A 16,340-nucleotide genomic window follows, 5' to 3' on the forward strand; every position below is an offset into this window, starting at 1 on the left:
CTGAATGGAAACGAGGGTTACACCTGTCTGTTTATCCCGCTCTCTTATTAACAAGCAGTTCATGCGCACACGCACAGACGCCTTTGACACAAAAGCTTTTCATGTTTTGCCCCACCATTAGCAGAGGTGCGTCTGTAGCTCTTTGTGTAATGAATACATTGAGTTCGCTTTTGATGGGCAGCTGAAATGCTCAGGGGGCTTGTTAATAATTGCTGCTGCCTGGTTTTGGGTCAGCGACTTGCCTGTTTGTCCCCTCGCTGCGCTGCTGCACAATTAGTGGCAGAGACAGATGAGAAAGTCTTTTGCACAAATTGGGATATTTATGCAGAGCTGAAAGGAAAGGAAAGGTCAAAGCCAATCGAAGTCTCCCCTACCTCATTAATGAGAATTTGTTTTTGGAAATAACACGGCCAGAGGGAACGGGCAAAAGTGCACCCACCTTGGATACGGTACCAGTCAAAAGTTTAGCCACTCTGACTCATAAAGGCCCTTTTTTTTCCTCCTTCTTCCACGTTTTAGAATAATAGGGAAAATATCAGAACTATGACTTTAGATGAAATTACACAGTGACTAAAATGGTCTCGAACATACAAGTAGTATCTTTTAGGTTCTACACTTTTGGCAGTCTTTCAGTCAGCTTCCAGTGGAGTCACCTCAGGTGATTTTCAAACAGACCAGACCTGACGTTCCTCATATGCTGAAAAAGGTGAAAATGTATCATTTTTTGTTCTTTTCCTTTGAAAACACTTTCATACATAAGAATCAACTTTCCTTACTCACACATTTCCAGTGTTAATTTTAAGACAATTTAATCAGGTGTGCCTACCTTTTCAGATTTTGCCCACATAGTATCACAGATACATGCACATCATGGCATTATACACATGAGTACTAGAGAATTCATCATCTACAGTTCATGGTGTTTGTCTTATATTTGTTACAAAAGCTTAATGTGAGCTTGTTTCCAAGGACATGTTGTTAAAGACCAACACAAAGATGAAACACAAAACACAAAGATAGAACATCATTCTCTAGTGTTTTCATTAATTAGGCAACTAACTCCAGCTGAGGTAAACTATGTTTAGAAACAAAGCTCATCAGCATCCAGTGTTGTACTCATTTAACATGAAAACTGACCACATTCCCTTGTTTTTCGGTTTTACACAGATATTAAAATGAGTCCGAATAGCATTCTCTAATCTCAGTGGGCCTTTTATAGTGACTTTATTATGATGGATTTCTCATTGATAAACCACACTAATGCTGCATGGCTGATAAAGCAGGGTTTCAGTGAAAGTGATGAACCTCTCATCATTTTGTGAATAGCTCATCAAGCTGCCTCATTTTGTGCTGACAGAGATGAGGTCAAACTCTAGAGGCCACTTTAGGGCAATATTAAAAACACCTTGCTGGCTCAAGGTTAGTAAATCATAATAATTTTTTGAAGTACCTTTTTAAAATAAGACATTTACACTTATAAAAGTTTGTAAATGGTTTACAATCTGTTTATTAATGTTTATTATTTAGGTTGTAAACACATTAAAAGTCTGTAATGATATATAATAAGTATATAGTGTAACAGTGACCTGGTGTTTGCCAAATAGTGACCCCATATCCATCTACACCAGTGGCTCTCAAACTTTTTTTTGCTATTCCTCACCTCAGATGAAAGGGAATTTCCATGTCCCACCTGTCCCATATATATACATATTTAATATCCAGTCTAAGCTCAGCCCATACCCCCAAATATTAGATAGCTATAAGCTGATTTCTGTAGATAAGGCAGTAAAATGATGTTGAACAGCATTTGATGAACATTAACGTTAGAGAGTGAGGCTGTGTCCCAAACAATACACTATGGAACTTAGCACTGTTGAAAGCACTGTTGGTAGCTATATATGTATTTTTATCCTATCCATGCAGCAGTGTGCAGTTTGGGATACGACCAGAGATTAACGTTAACTTGCTGCATATTTAGAGTACTCTCACAACCTGAAAACAGCTAATATTAACATATCCTTGGATCCTCCTCTGTTTCCCTAACAGTTATATACAAGCCGCTTTTCTAACTGTAATTAGCCGTCATTGTTATCTGTTGTGCTCACGTTACTGACCTCAAGCCCAGAGCTGGTAAAAACTAACTTTATAAACCAGACTCTGACGGTGAATAAATGATGGAGGCCAGTAAACTTCTAAGTTTGGACCAGCTTTATATTTGAACGGGTGTCTTAATAAAGGCTGAAAGAAGACTGTCTGACTTGCAGCCAAAACCCGTTAATCTCAGTGGCACATTTTCAAAATATAAGTTTGCAAATAAAAGCCTATTTTGGTTCCAGGCAAGCTAAATTTTTCTGGTCTCCTATCTAATGTTCTGTTAGTTTTTTTAAGGGCTTTTTATGAATCCATTGTGAGTGGGTGTTTTTTACTGAGTAAGCTTTATAGGCAAAACAGAAAGGCATTAATAAAGAAATGCTAATTTCTTCAGATTTCTTGCTCCCCACCTGCAATACCCACACGGCCCACTGGTGGAGAAAATTTGAGAAAAGCTGATCTACACTTTTAAACTTCAGATCTTGACGGTCTCCGTCAGTCGACAGTAAATCTGTCAGCTTCAGCACATATTTTTTAATATGTTTAACCATAAAAAAAATAAATTTAATGAACAAACCACCAATACAATGACATTTTTGATATTAATGATAAAGTGAAATGACTGAATTCACATTCTCAGGTCTTCCGTTATTCTTTACCTGACCTTTTCATTAAGTTCCCTGACACTTTTACTATTAGACTAAAAAGATTTCACCGTTGCCCTTTCTATCGCTGAGATAAAAATGATTATTAATGACATTTAAGTTGTTTAGAGCCTAAAAAAATATCCATGTAATAAATAGATTTTTAGCCATTAAACACATTGAGTATAGTCTTATTTTAAAGCAGGATCTATATGAATGATAGTTTTGTACTAACACCTGGAGTTGGTTCTAGAGGTAGGCTGAAATCCTGGTTTCCAAATGTTGCTGCACACATCATAAAGTATCTTCTTATTGCCCACCCCTAAGTGTGTCACATAATTGGAATTTTTGCAGGACAACCTGCTGAAATACATAGATAAATCCTACAAGACAACTTGCTGAAATGTATGGAAGGGGAGGGGGGGACACAGTACAAAATACCATAGATATATTCAACTAACATAAAAAATAAACATAGTAAAAAGTCTTAAAGGAGCACACATTTGAAGGTTTAGCTTATTTGCAACAAGAAAAACAAAGCTCCTTGTGTGTTACGCAGGTTGTCTTTTTGAAAGAACAGCAATATAGCTGACAGTCGTGGCACTAATGTTAATCACATTGATCATGTTCATCCTCTGGTTAGAGGTTTCAGAGCTCCATGATGCTACTCTCCATTCACTCTCCCCACAGCAGCAGAAGTACAGAAGTGACAGGTTGTTCACTGGCCTTGTTGTGTGTTTCTGTATTAGTTTCCTTTCCCTGTTCTCAGAGCAGCAAGTTTAGAAGTTCAGCGGAGACTGTCTCATAAACCTGACCTCCACTCTGTTTTTGTTATTGCATCTGTGTCTGTTTTTTATTTCCGTTCACTTTCAGAAGAGCCTGTTCTCCTCTGAGAGGAGCGGAGGTGGATGCCTCAGCCTCCCAAAACAAGCCTCTTTTCTTTGTTTGTTTGTGTGTTTTCATCCCTCCAGCAGGAAGGTCAGAAGCCTGTTACAGTAAATCCTGGAGAGGTGTTTTAATAGCACAATACCGCAACTTGAGTCTCATCTGAGCCCAGGAGGTCAACCCAAATCTTAATCTTCACTGTAGGAGAAAACACATAACAGGTCCCAGATCAGTGCATAACTCTCACTGAGAGATACCCAGCTGCTTACTCAGTGCATTTCTTTTGACTAAATCCTTAAGGTCTGTGTCTAAGTAAGGTTTCTAGTGAGACGTTGAGCCCATGCTGAGAAATCTGGAAAGGTCACGTTTAATGAGATCTTGGGAGATTTTACCCAATATTTTCATCTCTGTTAATGCTCTCACTTACACATTTTTATCTCTGAATTTCGTATTTATGCTAATTGTTAATATCTCAGAATTGGTGTCTTTGGCTCCACTCAGGAGGGGGGGCAGTCTACATAGTAAGAAGGAATCCAACATTTCTTTTGAAATGAACAGTTTCAGTGGGGATTTTTTCCTCCTTTGCTGCTGTATCAGCAGAGTCTTGGATGACTTTGAAGTAGATGTGGTCTGCGGTGTATGCATGTTAATATTTTAATGATAAAATACAGTCCTACAGTCCTTTAGACATAAATTCAGAAGTGATATGTGATTGAGAAGAATATTTTAAATTCTTTAAAATATGGACAGCATCGTGTCCCAAGTGTTATTTACCAAATAATCATTACTTAAAATGACTATTGTATTTAGTTAATGTACGTTTGCATTTAGCGTTTAGTTTGTAGGTTCAAATTTTGTTGTGTATATCTCATCTTCTTTTGGATGAATATGCCCTGGCAAGGATTTCATCATTGAACACAGGGTTTTATTTTTTTTGGATGACCAGAGAGTGGACACTCCCTGCCTCTTTCAACACATTTTCACATTTGTTGGCCAGAGGCAGTATGTTTACTGATTTAATGAATTCATCTCCAGATTCAGGTTTTCAAAAGGAGTATTTCATGGAGAGAAAAACTGGTTGATTTGAATACGATGTGAATTTTCCGTTAATTTTTTGTTTAAATTGTTGATTATTTGATTTTTTTAATGATGCTGGGTAGGCTACAGGTGCACTGTAACCCTGACCAGTATCTTATTAATAAATTACCATGTAGTATTACCTTTTAATTGCAAGTGTGTAGGCTAAACCACTCAGCATCTATTTAGCAGTGTGTGTGAGGTCTTTCTAAAGACTTGGGGATTAAGGCTATGCTCACGGGATTGGCTTACTTCAGCAAACCCAGAACTCAAGGGGCCCACCAGGGTGGAGTGACCAGCCCAAGACTGAGGAAGCGAGGGTCAGAACCTGCAGAGAAAAAAGATCCGTCTGTTTTATCCGCCTCAGGGAGGGATTAACCCTGGCGTCCGTGGAGCTCAAAACTGGACACACAACACACAGCCAACACATCCCCCTTAAACCTCACTGCTTGTGCCTTACAAGGCAGCGGTGCTGTTTATGTCTTTCATCAAGCTTTTTTAAGGTCACACTATATTACGGTGGATGTACTAGGCCAGAAAGGAGTGGATTAATGTATACTATAACTGCTTCATTCATCATTTCTAAATGCCACCAGCCCTATTTGATATTTCCATCATGCACACACTGAAAGGAGAGTCATGAATGTAGTGGCTGATGGATATTAATATTGCGCCGCCACGAAAGTAACCAGTTGGTTTACGGGGGCTTTTGGAGTTTCATTATCATGTAAGAGCCTGGTTAGTGTCTCGTAAAATGCACACCTCATGAATTTTTCATATCTATTAAGCCTCATCTGCAGAAGTTCAGAGTGTGTGTGTGTGTTTGTGTCCCTTTCCGTACCTGTATGTGAGTGTCGTTATGCATTTGTATGAGACTACCCTTCTCTAGTTAGACCTTCAGGAGAATCTACTGTAGCATAAAATGACAGCAGGGCAGGGCTCAGCTCAGCTTGGCCCTCTTTCTAGCCCATAGTTTGTTTAGGTTTGGTGGGGCCGGTATCACACTCCACATCCCCAAAAGAACAACACAGCTCAGGTTAAAAGAAGAGGACTGGAGACTTCATGCTGGTGTCCTGTTCTCGCAAACACAGCCGTGCCATGAAGCTTCTTCTTAATTGCAACAGGAACAGGATTATGTGACAGTAAATTATTATTTCTTAATAGCACTGGAAAAAGCACAGAACGCGTAATGGAGTTAATGGAGCAGTAAAGGAGACGAGTAATTATTATGACATTCCGTACTTGTTGTAAACTCCTAGCGCAGATATCAGAAACAGTCGTAAAGCATGTGCCTCTTTGAAGGACGACGGGCTCCTGACTGACACAGCCATCTGTGTTAAACAGGGAGCCATTTCAAAACAGATGTATGTGGAAATATTTGTATTTGATGCATTAATTTCAACCCAAATTCGTAATTTAAACGGCTAACTCCTGTACTTTATGTTGTAGCTGCATTTCCTTAGTTCAGGTTCTACAATGTAGTTGGACTAATGAAGAATCAGCCAATCAAAAGCTATTTTACTCGGTTGTCTATTATGTGAACAGAATATAGACAAAATATTTTTATGAGATAGGCTGGCCCTCTCTAAAGCACCAAAACAGTGAGAAAAACAGCCCAGCAGAACATAAGTTAGAGGTGTAACATTTATTCAAAGGAAAACAAATACAGTTAATAGAGATCAGTGTTTATAAACATAGTTAGAATTAGGGCTGGACAATATGGCCAAAATTTATATCATGATATAGTTCTTAATTTTGGTTGATACGATATAATCCCTATTGAATTATATGATATTAAAATGTGTTAAAAATCATACCATTGATACTGAGACATTTTATTTTGCGATATTTATTGATATTGAATTATTGTCTAGTCCTAATTATAATGTAGTATAAAGCCTTTGTGCTGCACCAGCTGATACATGTGAATTACAACAAACAGCATGATTTCAATTCTTAGAATACTCTACTCTATTTGTTCTTACCCTGAATGTAATAACAATGGAAACTCAGGCAAACTGAACAGAAAATATCATGTCAATAAGTAGGACATTTTATGGTTGTAATTCACAAGGCTTCCTTTAAAGCCACCTTCGTCCCGTTCCTCACAGACTGCACAGGAAGTCAATACAAATCTAGTTACAGTCATTTTCTGTTATGATAAGGCTTTAAGAATCAATATCTATTACAAATTCTATTAATTGTTTAACAGCTGGATTCTCTGCACTAAGCAAGTAGATGAGCTTTTAGCCCTCTGTTGTTCTTTCATTAGAGGTCCTATGCAGTTGGGTTATTGGATAGTGGCACAGTAATCAGTGTTCTATAGCGGAAGAGAGATTCTCAGCTCTCTGAGGGCCAGGTTTCTGAACTTATAGACGCCCTCGTCTAATCTTTGTTAGTGTTTGCGTCGGCTGAAAATGAGTGGCTTATGAGGAGTCTGCCTGGGTTTAGGCACAAGGTCATGGAGCACTGGATCTTTGATTAAGGTTTTGTGTGTGTGTGGTCAGTCTTAAGAGTGGCTTCTTGCTATTGTTGTTTTAGCTGAGCTCAAGGGCTCTTTAAACTCAGAGTGTGAAGGAAGAGGCCTCTTAATTGGAGAGGGCCATCAGAGGCCTCCATGCTTAATGGATGACTGATCAATGAGCTGGTGTAATTAATACCAAAGAGCAGGGATGGAATATCGATCAAGGTCCGTCTCTCTCTCTCTCTCTCTCTCTCTCTCTCTCTCTCTCCCTTCTGCCAGATTAGTGATGTTTCTGCTTTTTATCAGCCTCCATATAGCTGTATGGGTTTAAAATATATAAAATAAAAAAGGTGTTTTATACTTTTGCATCAGGAGCTTGGATGAAACGAACCTGTTAAGAGACCTGAGCGACTCAGTTGAATATTACATCTCTATCTCTATCTCAATCTAAAGCTCCTAAGGCTGGACCCTGCAGGGTATATCCATTTCAGCAGATCTCACTAGAGCCCAATATTTAAACACATTTGTGTGATAAAGCGCTGCTTAAATCTCTCTATATGTACAGGATATAGCAAAGTATTGACATGGCCAAGGCTTTTCTGAGCGGTCCAGCTAATGATGGCTCTGAAGCATGGAAATGTCCCGTAACCGCCAGCCAAAGCAGATTTGTTATTGTATTACTGTTAAAGGGCCAGCTCAGAGAAGCCAGGATTGATTGGATCTTTCCCCCAGCCCCTCTGCCAGGCTGTATATGTCTCCCGATGCCCTCCTTGCTTTCACCCAGACTCCATTACCTATTGATTTCCCTTCCTTCAGGAGTGCTTTCACAAGGTCAGAGAAACCTTTCAGCTCCTCTACTATCTATACATTCCCTTGTTCTTTTTTTTCCTCTCTTTTTTGTGTCCCTCCATTCCTTTTCTCACTCTCACAGGGCAGACATGACCTTGTCCATCTATTCAGAGGCATGCTCTGTCCGAATCCCCAGAGGAGCCCAGTCTTTAGAGTCAGTGCCCTAGCGGTCTGACAGCCTTCACTGTTCTCATGCTAGCGGCTGGTTTTCCTTGTTCAGGATGAAGAATAACTGGACCAAGCGAATACGATGGTCCTTGTGGAGAACAAGCCTTAGGTAGAGATGCACTGGGATTTAGTAATTGAAGCAGGGGCTTTGCGTGCTATAGATAGTCAGCCATTGTGAGGGTCTTATAGATTTATTTGAAGATTAACGCTAGTCCATTCTGTGCATCACTGCTTTTGTAAATAAAACATGAGGCTTAGAGCATTTGTTTAGTGTGTATCACGTTTTGTATTAGAAAAGGAAAATCAGGAATATATACACTGTAACATACCTTGTCTATAGATTTATAAGCAATGTATTGGGAGGTTTTTTAGGGATGCAATAACCAATATTGGGTTTTTCTGTGTGGATATGATGATGACGATACAAAAATGGATATTTAGCATATGTATACTTGTCCAGCACTATCCAAATCTTCTGCTCTTTACAATAATATTTATAATAAACTTAAATATAAAATAATAATAACAAGCACATCTGTCCATTCACTGCTCTTCCAGAAATTCTGTCTCCCAAATTCATGGACAGGCATTTCCAAGGTAATGACACTGGACTTGCGGACCATTCACAGCCCCGCCCTTTTCCCTGTCCTGTGCATGAGCACAAACTCCCCTGTTATTGATTGGCTGGAATAGTGTGGTGTGTCTATTTACTTTGTTTGTTTCCCTTTTTTATAAAAAATAAAATAATAAAAATGTTCAGCACACAAGCAAAAAAAGAGAACCATGATGAAACTGTCACTAAATCATGTCCAATTGTATACACTGTCTTTAAATGTCTATTTGAAATATCAGTGTTTACATGTGTCAGGGTATAAACAAGTGTGTCCAGTGTAAAGGTGTCAGATGGCAATATTTTTCTTGCTTTCCTATATGCCAATGCCAGTATAAGTCCAAAATATTGGCATCAAATTTTTATTTGTCACAGTGTTGTGAGAAATATGAAACCAAAGAACAGGAAGTGTATGTTCAGTAGAAGTGTATGTTCAGGCAGTTCAAGCTGTTATGAAGTCATTCCACTGGTCATTCCACTGCCCAGAAGATGAGAGTGTGGCTGGTTTTGTCCATCAGGAAAAGGGCAGTACATTCTGTGCATGTCTTCATTTGATTTGATTTGTTCGTGTCTGGTTTGTTCTAAGAAAAAGATTGATGCTCCTCAGATGAAAGACTAACTCCATCACAGTGGAGACACTTGCCTTGACCGCGCTGTTACTTTTAATCTGAGACAATTTGTGAGGCCACTTTGGTTTAGCTGCTGGTGCAGAAGACGAGACCAAAACCAAAACCCTTGAACAAAACTCAGTATTAAACATCCATGCAGTGTGTTATGAAGATTGTGAAGATTAAGGAGTATTTGATTGCCATTAACTAGGGCTGTGCCATATTGTATCGTTTGCAATAATATCGTCATCATTTTTTAAACGATTAAAAGAAAATGTCAATATTGTGATATTCTAACATATATTTACCTATTAATAGAATGCAATTAGCCATAATATGGCATACGTCGTTTAGGCACAGTGAGGTACGGTGGAAAGTGGCTCTGAATGATTGAAATTACATTTGATGTAAAATAAATATTTTTAATAAATAAAACTATTTAATGGGGTGGCACGGTGGCGCAGCAGGTAGTGCCGCAGTCACACAGCTCCAGGGACCTGGAGGTTGTGGGTTCGATTCCCGCTCCGGGTGACTGTCTGTGAGGAGTTGGTGTGCTCTCCCCGTGTCTGCGTGGGGTTCCTCCAGGTGCTCTGGTTTCCTCCCACAGTCCAAAAACACATGTTGGTAGGTGGATTGGCAAATCAAATGTGTCCATAGGTGTGTGTGTGTCTGTGTTGCCCTGTGAAGAACTGGCGCCCCCTCCAGGGTGTATTCTCACCTTGCACCCAATGATTCCAGGTAGGCTCTGGACCCACCGTGACCCTGAATTAGATTAGGTTACAGATAATGAATAAATTAATTAAAACTATTTAATATGTTTAATATATATTACATATATTTAATATTATTGATATTAACAGAACATTTTTGTTTGCAATAGTGTGTTCTTGAAATTAATAAAAGTATTTTTTATTGTTTCATCATATTGCCAAAGATATCGTGAAAATACTCTAAAATATTGTGATATCATTTTAGGGTCATATCCCCAACCCCTACCATGCACACATTTGGTTGGTTTCACTTTCAAAAGAAGTAAGAAATGAGCATGTATCACTGAATCTATCACATCTGAGACTGAGATGGTGCCTCAGAAATGAAAAAGGCCAAAGACCAAATTCAAGACGAATTTGAGACCATAGCCAGATAACTGATGTAGATTCAAGTTCTACAGGAAGCTCATATTCCTGCGCAGACATGATTTTGAAAATAGCTTTGCTTTTTACATTCACTCCATTATTACGTTATGGTACATCACACATTGGTTCTTTTGAAATGCCGTGCTACATTCAGCCTTGCAGATTGCACCGCAGAAGTAGTTGCAGTTCAATCTGAGGTGCGTACTCGTGAAATAAAATGATATTTCAAGTTGTATGCGGCAAAGAAATCTTCCACTGTGATTGTTTATGAATAAACACAATTATTTAAGAATATTAAGACCACATCCTTGTTTCTACACTCTCTGTCCATTCTCTCAGCTCCACTGACCATACATGCTCTTCAATGGTCAGGACCACCCCAGTGCAGGTGTGATCTGGGTTGTGGATCATTCTCAGAGCTCCAGTGACACAGCTGTCCCATAAATCTGACTGGGTTTTTTTTTTATTTCACAGTTTGTGGGTTGGTAGGAGCTCCAGATTCCCAAATGAACGTGCTAATACAATCAGAAAGTCCTTTTTTCTACTGTACCTCATGCAAATAATTGAACAAATTTTAATTTATAAACACATTTTCTCTACCACAACGCAGGTGTTAGCTGAATGTTTTACATAAGTGTGCATAAATGCATTTATAAATGTATAAAGTTAAAACATGCGAGTCTGACATCCATAATGCAAAAGGTGGCCTACGGAAAACAACCTACTTACTGGAAGAAATACACTTATATTCTCCCTCTGATTCTGAACCCACACTCAGACTTTTATTGGTAGACACCCACTCATCAACTGTTTCTTCTGAAATTAATGGAATTAATGTCTCCCCTTTTCTGCAGCGACAGTTTACACTCTTCTGGGAAGGCTTTACGTTAGATTTTGGATCACTGCTGTGGTGATTTGATTGCATTCAGCTTTCGGAACAGGAGTGGGGAGCAGTCCAGATGTTGGATGATTAGTTTTCAATAGCAAACACCATGTCAGCTTATCTCATAGGCTGGACAGAGCTGCATCGCTCCAGTTAACATGGATTCTCTGCTGTACATCCACATATGGGGCTTATTAATCCCCTCTAGCCAATGCAGGGCAGTGCTCACAGTGCACTTAGTTGGCTCATGTGCAACTGCTTTATTGCTTCCAATTCTGTTGGTCAATGTTGTTTATGGAGTGATAGTGGACACCTGTTGGCACCTTAAAGTAGCTGAATCCACTGATTAGAATAAATGTCCACAATCATTTACAAATCTGGTTTATAAAGTGTTCACAACACTCACAATGTCTAATTAATTCTAGTCAAGTGCAGTTTTAATTTCAACTAATTAATGAAAGCTACAATAAATGAATATTAGATATCATTAAGTGTATAATCCTTAATGATTAAGAAAACATTGCAAATGTTCCCTCATCGAATAGTGGTCAAATATTGAGGTAAGTAACTTGACAAATAAATATCTCGAACACCTTGTTGTCCATTTTGTAAGTCTGAGGTATAACTGTGGAATTGGTTGTATAAATAGTATGATTATTTTGGATATCACTATATTATTAATGATTCCAAAATGTCTGCTGTATTGAAATTAAATTAATCTTGTATAATTATATTTGTATTCAAGTCTATGCATGAAAAAGACACAAAACAGCAAAATATTTATAAGGCCCTACAGACCTTTGCAAGCAGTTAATGTGTTTTCAAAAGCTATAACAGCTGTTTTATATGACTTTAAAATAATCATGTTGTTGTTCTATGCATAAGATCTGTTAAATTAGTCGTATACTGGCTTTTAATTACTGTGTGTGTGTTGGCGTCATTTAAATCATATTTGTGCATCTTCATGCCTGTTTTTGTGCGAGTGCAGAGCACTATTAGTTTTCATTAGTGCAGAAAGCCTTAACTCTGTAACCAAAACTGGAAAGTGGGGCTGGGATTTTGTAAACAACTTCTGTTTCAGCACTGAAAACTTGGCTGGGACTTAAAGGAATTTGAACAAAAAGGGGCAGAAGAGGGGGGGTGGCAGTGTGAGGGCGAGAGTGTGGAAAGAGGGGTGCGGAAAGAACGTCTTGTTTTCCAAGATATTCAATCAAGATGGAAGTAGCTGAGATTCCTGTGACTGAGAAAGGAAGAAGACGGGGGGTCATGGAGGGGCTAGATCTGAAAAATCAAATAATGTCTAGGAATATTACTGCTAAATTTGCTCATTCCACATTTTTGAACTCCTATCCGAGGCTAATTACTTGTGATTGTTTCCTCGTGGAAAGCTCCTCATGTGTGAAGGTTATTGGGGCATTAGAATGCTATGAGGCAGCCTACATTAGCTTCGTTCTTTTTTGCCTCTCATGTCCAGCATCCATGAAATTACCATTAATTCAACTTTTCGGTTAATTCTCTCAGCGTGGGCATGGCCTCGGCCGATGTGCCTGCAAGCCCCGCTGCTGATATTGAGTTTCTAAATGAGGCCGGCACAGAAAGGAAGAGACGAAAACGATAGATTTCGCAAGTGCACACTCGTTCATCTCAAGCCCGCCCTTTCCTTTCGTCTGGCATGGCTGCTCAAAATTCATTACTTCTCTTTAATTCCATTTTGCATTAGTTGGAGGGCAGAAAGAAAAGAATTTTAAAAATAAGAAACAAACAAAACATGCTCTGTGACCAGCCAACCATGGCATGTCATTACCAATGTTATGATGATGATTGTTGTTATTTAGAAATAATGCACAGAACAGGGAAAGGACAAATGGCTTGCCTTTTTCTTTCCCAATTGTGCATGGTGATATTTTCATTTTACAACCTTACAGAAAGCCACTTTTGTAGTTTTTTCCACAGCTTTGATGCGTGACTTTCCTTTTAACTTTACCACAGACAGCAATGAAAGAGAATTACAGTATGTACAATTTTCTCCAGAGACACAAAAATCAACAAGGTTCACACTTAAGCCATGTGTTCATTCAGTCGTTCAGAAACACTGACAATGTCTGTCTCTCTGTCTCTCTCTGTCTCTGTCTCTCTCTGTCTCTGTCTCTGTCTCTCTCTGTCTCTGTCTCTCTTTCTCTCTCTGTCTCTCTCTCTCTCTCTCTGTCTCTCTCTCTCTCTCTCTCTCTCTCTCTCTCTCTCTCTCTCTCTCTCTCTCTCTCTCCAGACCTCCTTTAAATAATTATGTAGGCCAATGTGTGCTCTTTTTTTTCGGATTCTTCTTTTTCCCCTCTCTCTCCCTCTGTCTTTTTTGTCCTCTCTTTGAAGCGTACGGAGAGGAGAGGCCGAGGTTGCTGTAGAGATGAACTCAGCTCGCGCAGGCCTTTTTCTTGCGGCACTGTGCGCAGATTGAGTTTAAGTCATGATGTGACCTTTCTGCAGGAACCAGCATTTGTTATTACGGCTGTTTTCCACCGGACGTGTTTGAGAGGCCTGGAGGATAATGTCTTTGTTTGTACACCAGTGTGCAGGAAGGGAGTCTGAATGTCTGCGTAAGCTCCTGCTGCTCTTTCACTGTGCCCAGGCTCACTGAGAAATGACTCTGAGCTGAGTTGTACACGTCTGAGGTCCCAAGTCCCAGGCTGGCGTGCTTTATCTTTTTGAAAGATTCTATTTTCGAGGTGATTACTTTCACACGGAAGCAGCTAAATTATTAAAATGGTGGCTTTTTTTCTTTTAATATATATACGTGCATGACCCATAATTTTTTCTGGAGTTGCATATTGAGCATTCTCTCCATGCATTAAGAGAATAGCATTAAACAGCCGATAAATTAAAGCAGGTTTAGAGCCGGGAGATCGATCAAGTGTTGGTTGTCTTGGTCTGTGGAAGCTTAATTGATGTGAGTTTTCCAGCCAGTCTCTCTCGTATCGATGAGAGATCTATAGGGGCAGTGTGCTCTGGACACTGTGCCCCTCTCTTTATCTTCGCCTTACAAGCTGGACGCTTAAGCATCGCAAATCTGTCTTACTTATCTGGCCAAGGCTGCTTTAATTGACGGGGCTATGCACTCCGCCTGCATAATCAGCCTGCACAGCAACAGAGTGACAAATCCAACCACTTTCATTACCCGACTAAGGCCGCTTTTTACCTCACTGGAGCAGGGAGAACATAGAGGCACTACAGATCACCCACTGCTACCTGTGAGAGGAACCCTAGGCAGTATACAGCAAAAAGAGGCATGAACTCGTTTATCAATAAGAAGAATCAAATGTGGTTCTATTGTAATTCATAGTATACTCACACCCAGCTTATAAGACCCAATCAGGCAGAAATCTTATTTACACAGTGTTGTCCTTCCTCTGAATGTAGCTGTTCAGCCAAGCCTTCATTAGTTCTATAGTTTAGTTCTATAGTTTTGTACTGAACTGTAACTACGTTTTATACCTGCATCACCTCCAGCTGTGTTGAGTTGTTCAGTGATTTTGTGTTGTCTATTAAAAGGACAAAGGCCCAGACCAACTTGTGGCTTTTAGTTGGGTGCTACTATTATTTCAAGCCAAGGGTGCCCACGCTTTTTTCCAGGAGACAAGTCATCACCTTTGAAAATGAGTTGAGAAGAGTGGGGGTGGCGGGGTTGCGGTAGCAACAAGGGTGGACGTGGGAGGGGACAATGGCATTTTTCCTCTTGTTCCTTCGGTGTGGTTTCACTGGACCGTTTATCAAGCCGTCTTCAGTAATCAACAGTGAGTGTGGGCCGATGTTCGGACGTAATTATATTCAGGTGGAAAAAGGCTGATTCACGTTATTTAAATGAAGAGCGATCTACTAATGTGCACGTGGCAACCGTCACCCTTGATTTAGTGAGTTGTGGGTGGGGCGCAGTTAAGTTTGACGAGCTGGGAATGAGAATATATTGTTTTTTTATTTGTTTGATTTGCTGGGCCAATTCTCGAGCATTTTTCATTTCATTTGTTCATTTTCATCAGTGATTGTAGACCGATATTTGGACATATTTTCCTGTGGGAAAAGGCTGATTCACATTATTTAAATTAGGCTCGATTGACTAAATTGCAAGGTGTAATTGACTCGTTGACACATTGGGCACCCTTCTATTAAGCTGTGAACTCTAGTTTTGTTTCAGCACGAGAAAGCCTCATCACTGCTCTCGTAATACTAGTCCAATAAGGTGATCAGAATAATATGTAAAAATGCTGGTATATTGTTATCATTTTAATGCGGTACCTTCCCCTAAAGGTTCAAATAAAAGGATCTGTAATAATAATTGTCCACGCTAATCTGGCTGCCATCTGAGAGACTACAGCTGGGTGAAGTGAAAAGCCTGTGTATTGCTGGTATTGAACTCTTCTCTCCTCTTATCTCCCTCACAGCAAAAGTAAAGTCCAAGTGTGCGCCCACATTCTTCGCCTGTGCCAACGGGGTCCATTGCATCATTGGCCGCTTCCGCTGTAATGGCGTTCCAGACTGCCCCGACAGAAGCGATGAGGACAACTGCAGTAAGTGTCCCACACCATCCAACACTGATGTCCTATAGGCCAGAGCACAGTCAAAATAACTGCCTTGAGAGCAGTCCTTCTCCCTGGGCATCTAACAGAACAAATCCTCTTCCTGTCAGAACAAAGTGCAGTAGGCCGGCATCGAACTCTCTCAGCCTTATCCCCATGTGCATTTCTACCCATTCTGATTTGAACTTTTTAAAAGACAGCTAGTGTCATTTTTCAGCACAGATAGAGTAGAAAAGTGTGTCAGAGAGAGAGAGAGAGAGAGAGACTGATCTGAAAAGGCAACTCACAGTTTCACCTGAGCTATTGTTGCATTTCAGATGTGAAACTCCCTGAGAGTAAAAGCCAGTATGTGATTATACG

General features: G+C 39.7%; 1 protein-coding gene across 1 annotated transcript in view; it reads left to right on the top strand.

The window, feature by feature from the left end:
* Positions 1–16,009, top strand: part of ldlrad3 (low density lipoprotein receptor class A domain containing 3) — a 60,672-nt gene extending 44,663 nt beyond the window's left edge. The window contains exon 3 of the mRNA XM_066668817.1: positions 15,846–16,009. Coding sequence (XP_066524914.1) covers positions 15,846–16,009 — 164 coding nt within the window. The remainder of the gene's footprint in view (positions 1–15,845) is intronic.
* Positions 16,010–16,340: the final 331 nt, after the last annotated feature.

This window comes from Hoplias malabaricus, chromosome 4 (genome assembly GCF_029633855.1).
Source record: "Hoplias malabaricus isolate fHopMal1 chromosome 4, fHopMal1.hap1, whole genome shotgun sequence".
NCBI classification, from domain to species: domain Eukaryota; kingdom Metazoa; phylum Chordata; class Actinopteri; order Characiformes; family Erythrinidae; genus Hoplias; species Hoplias malabaricus.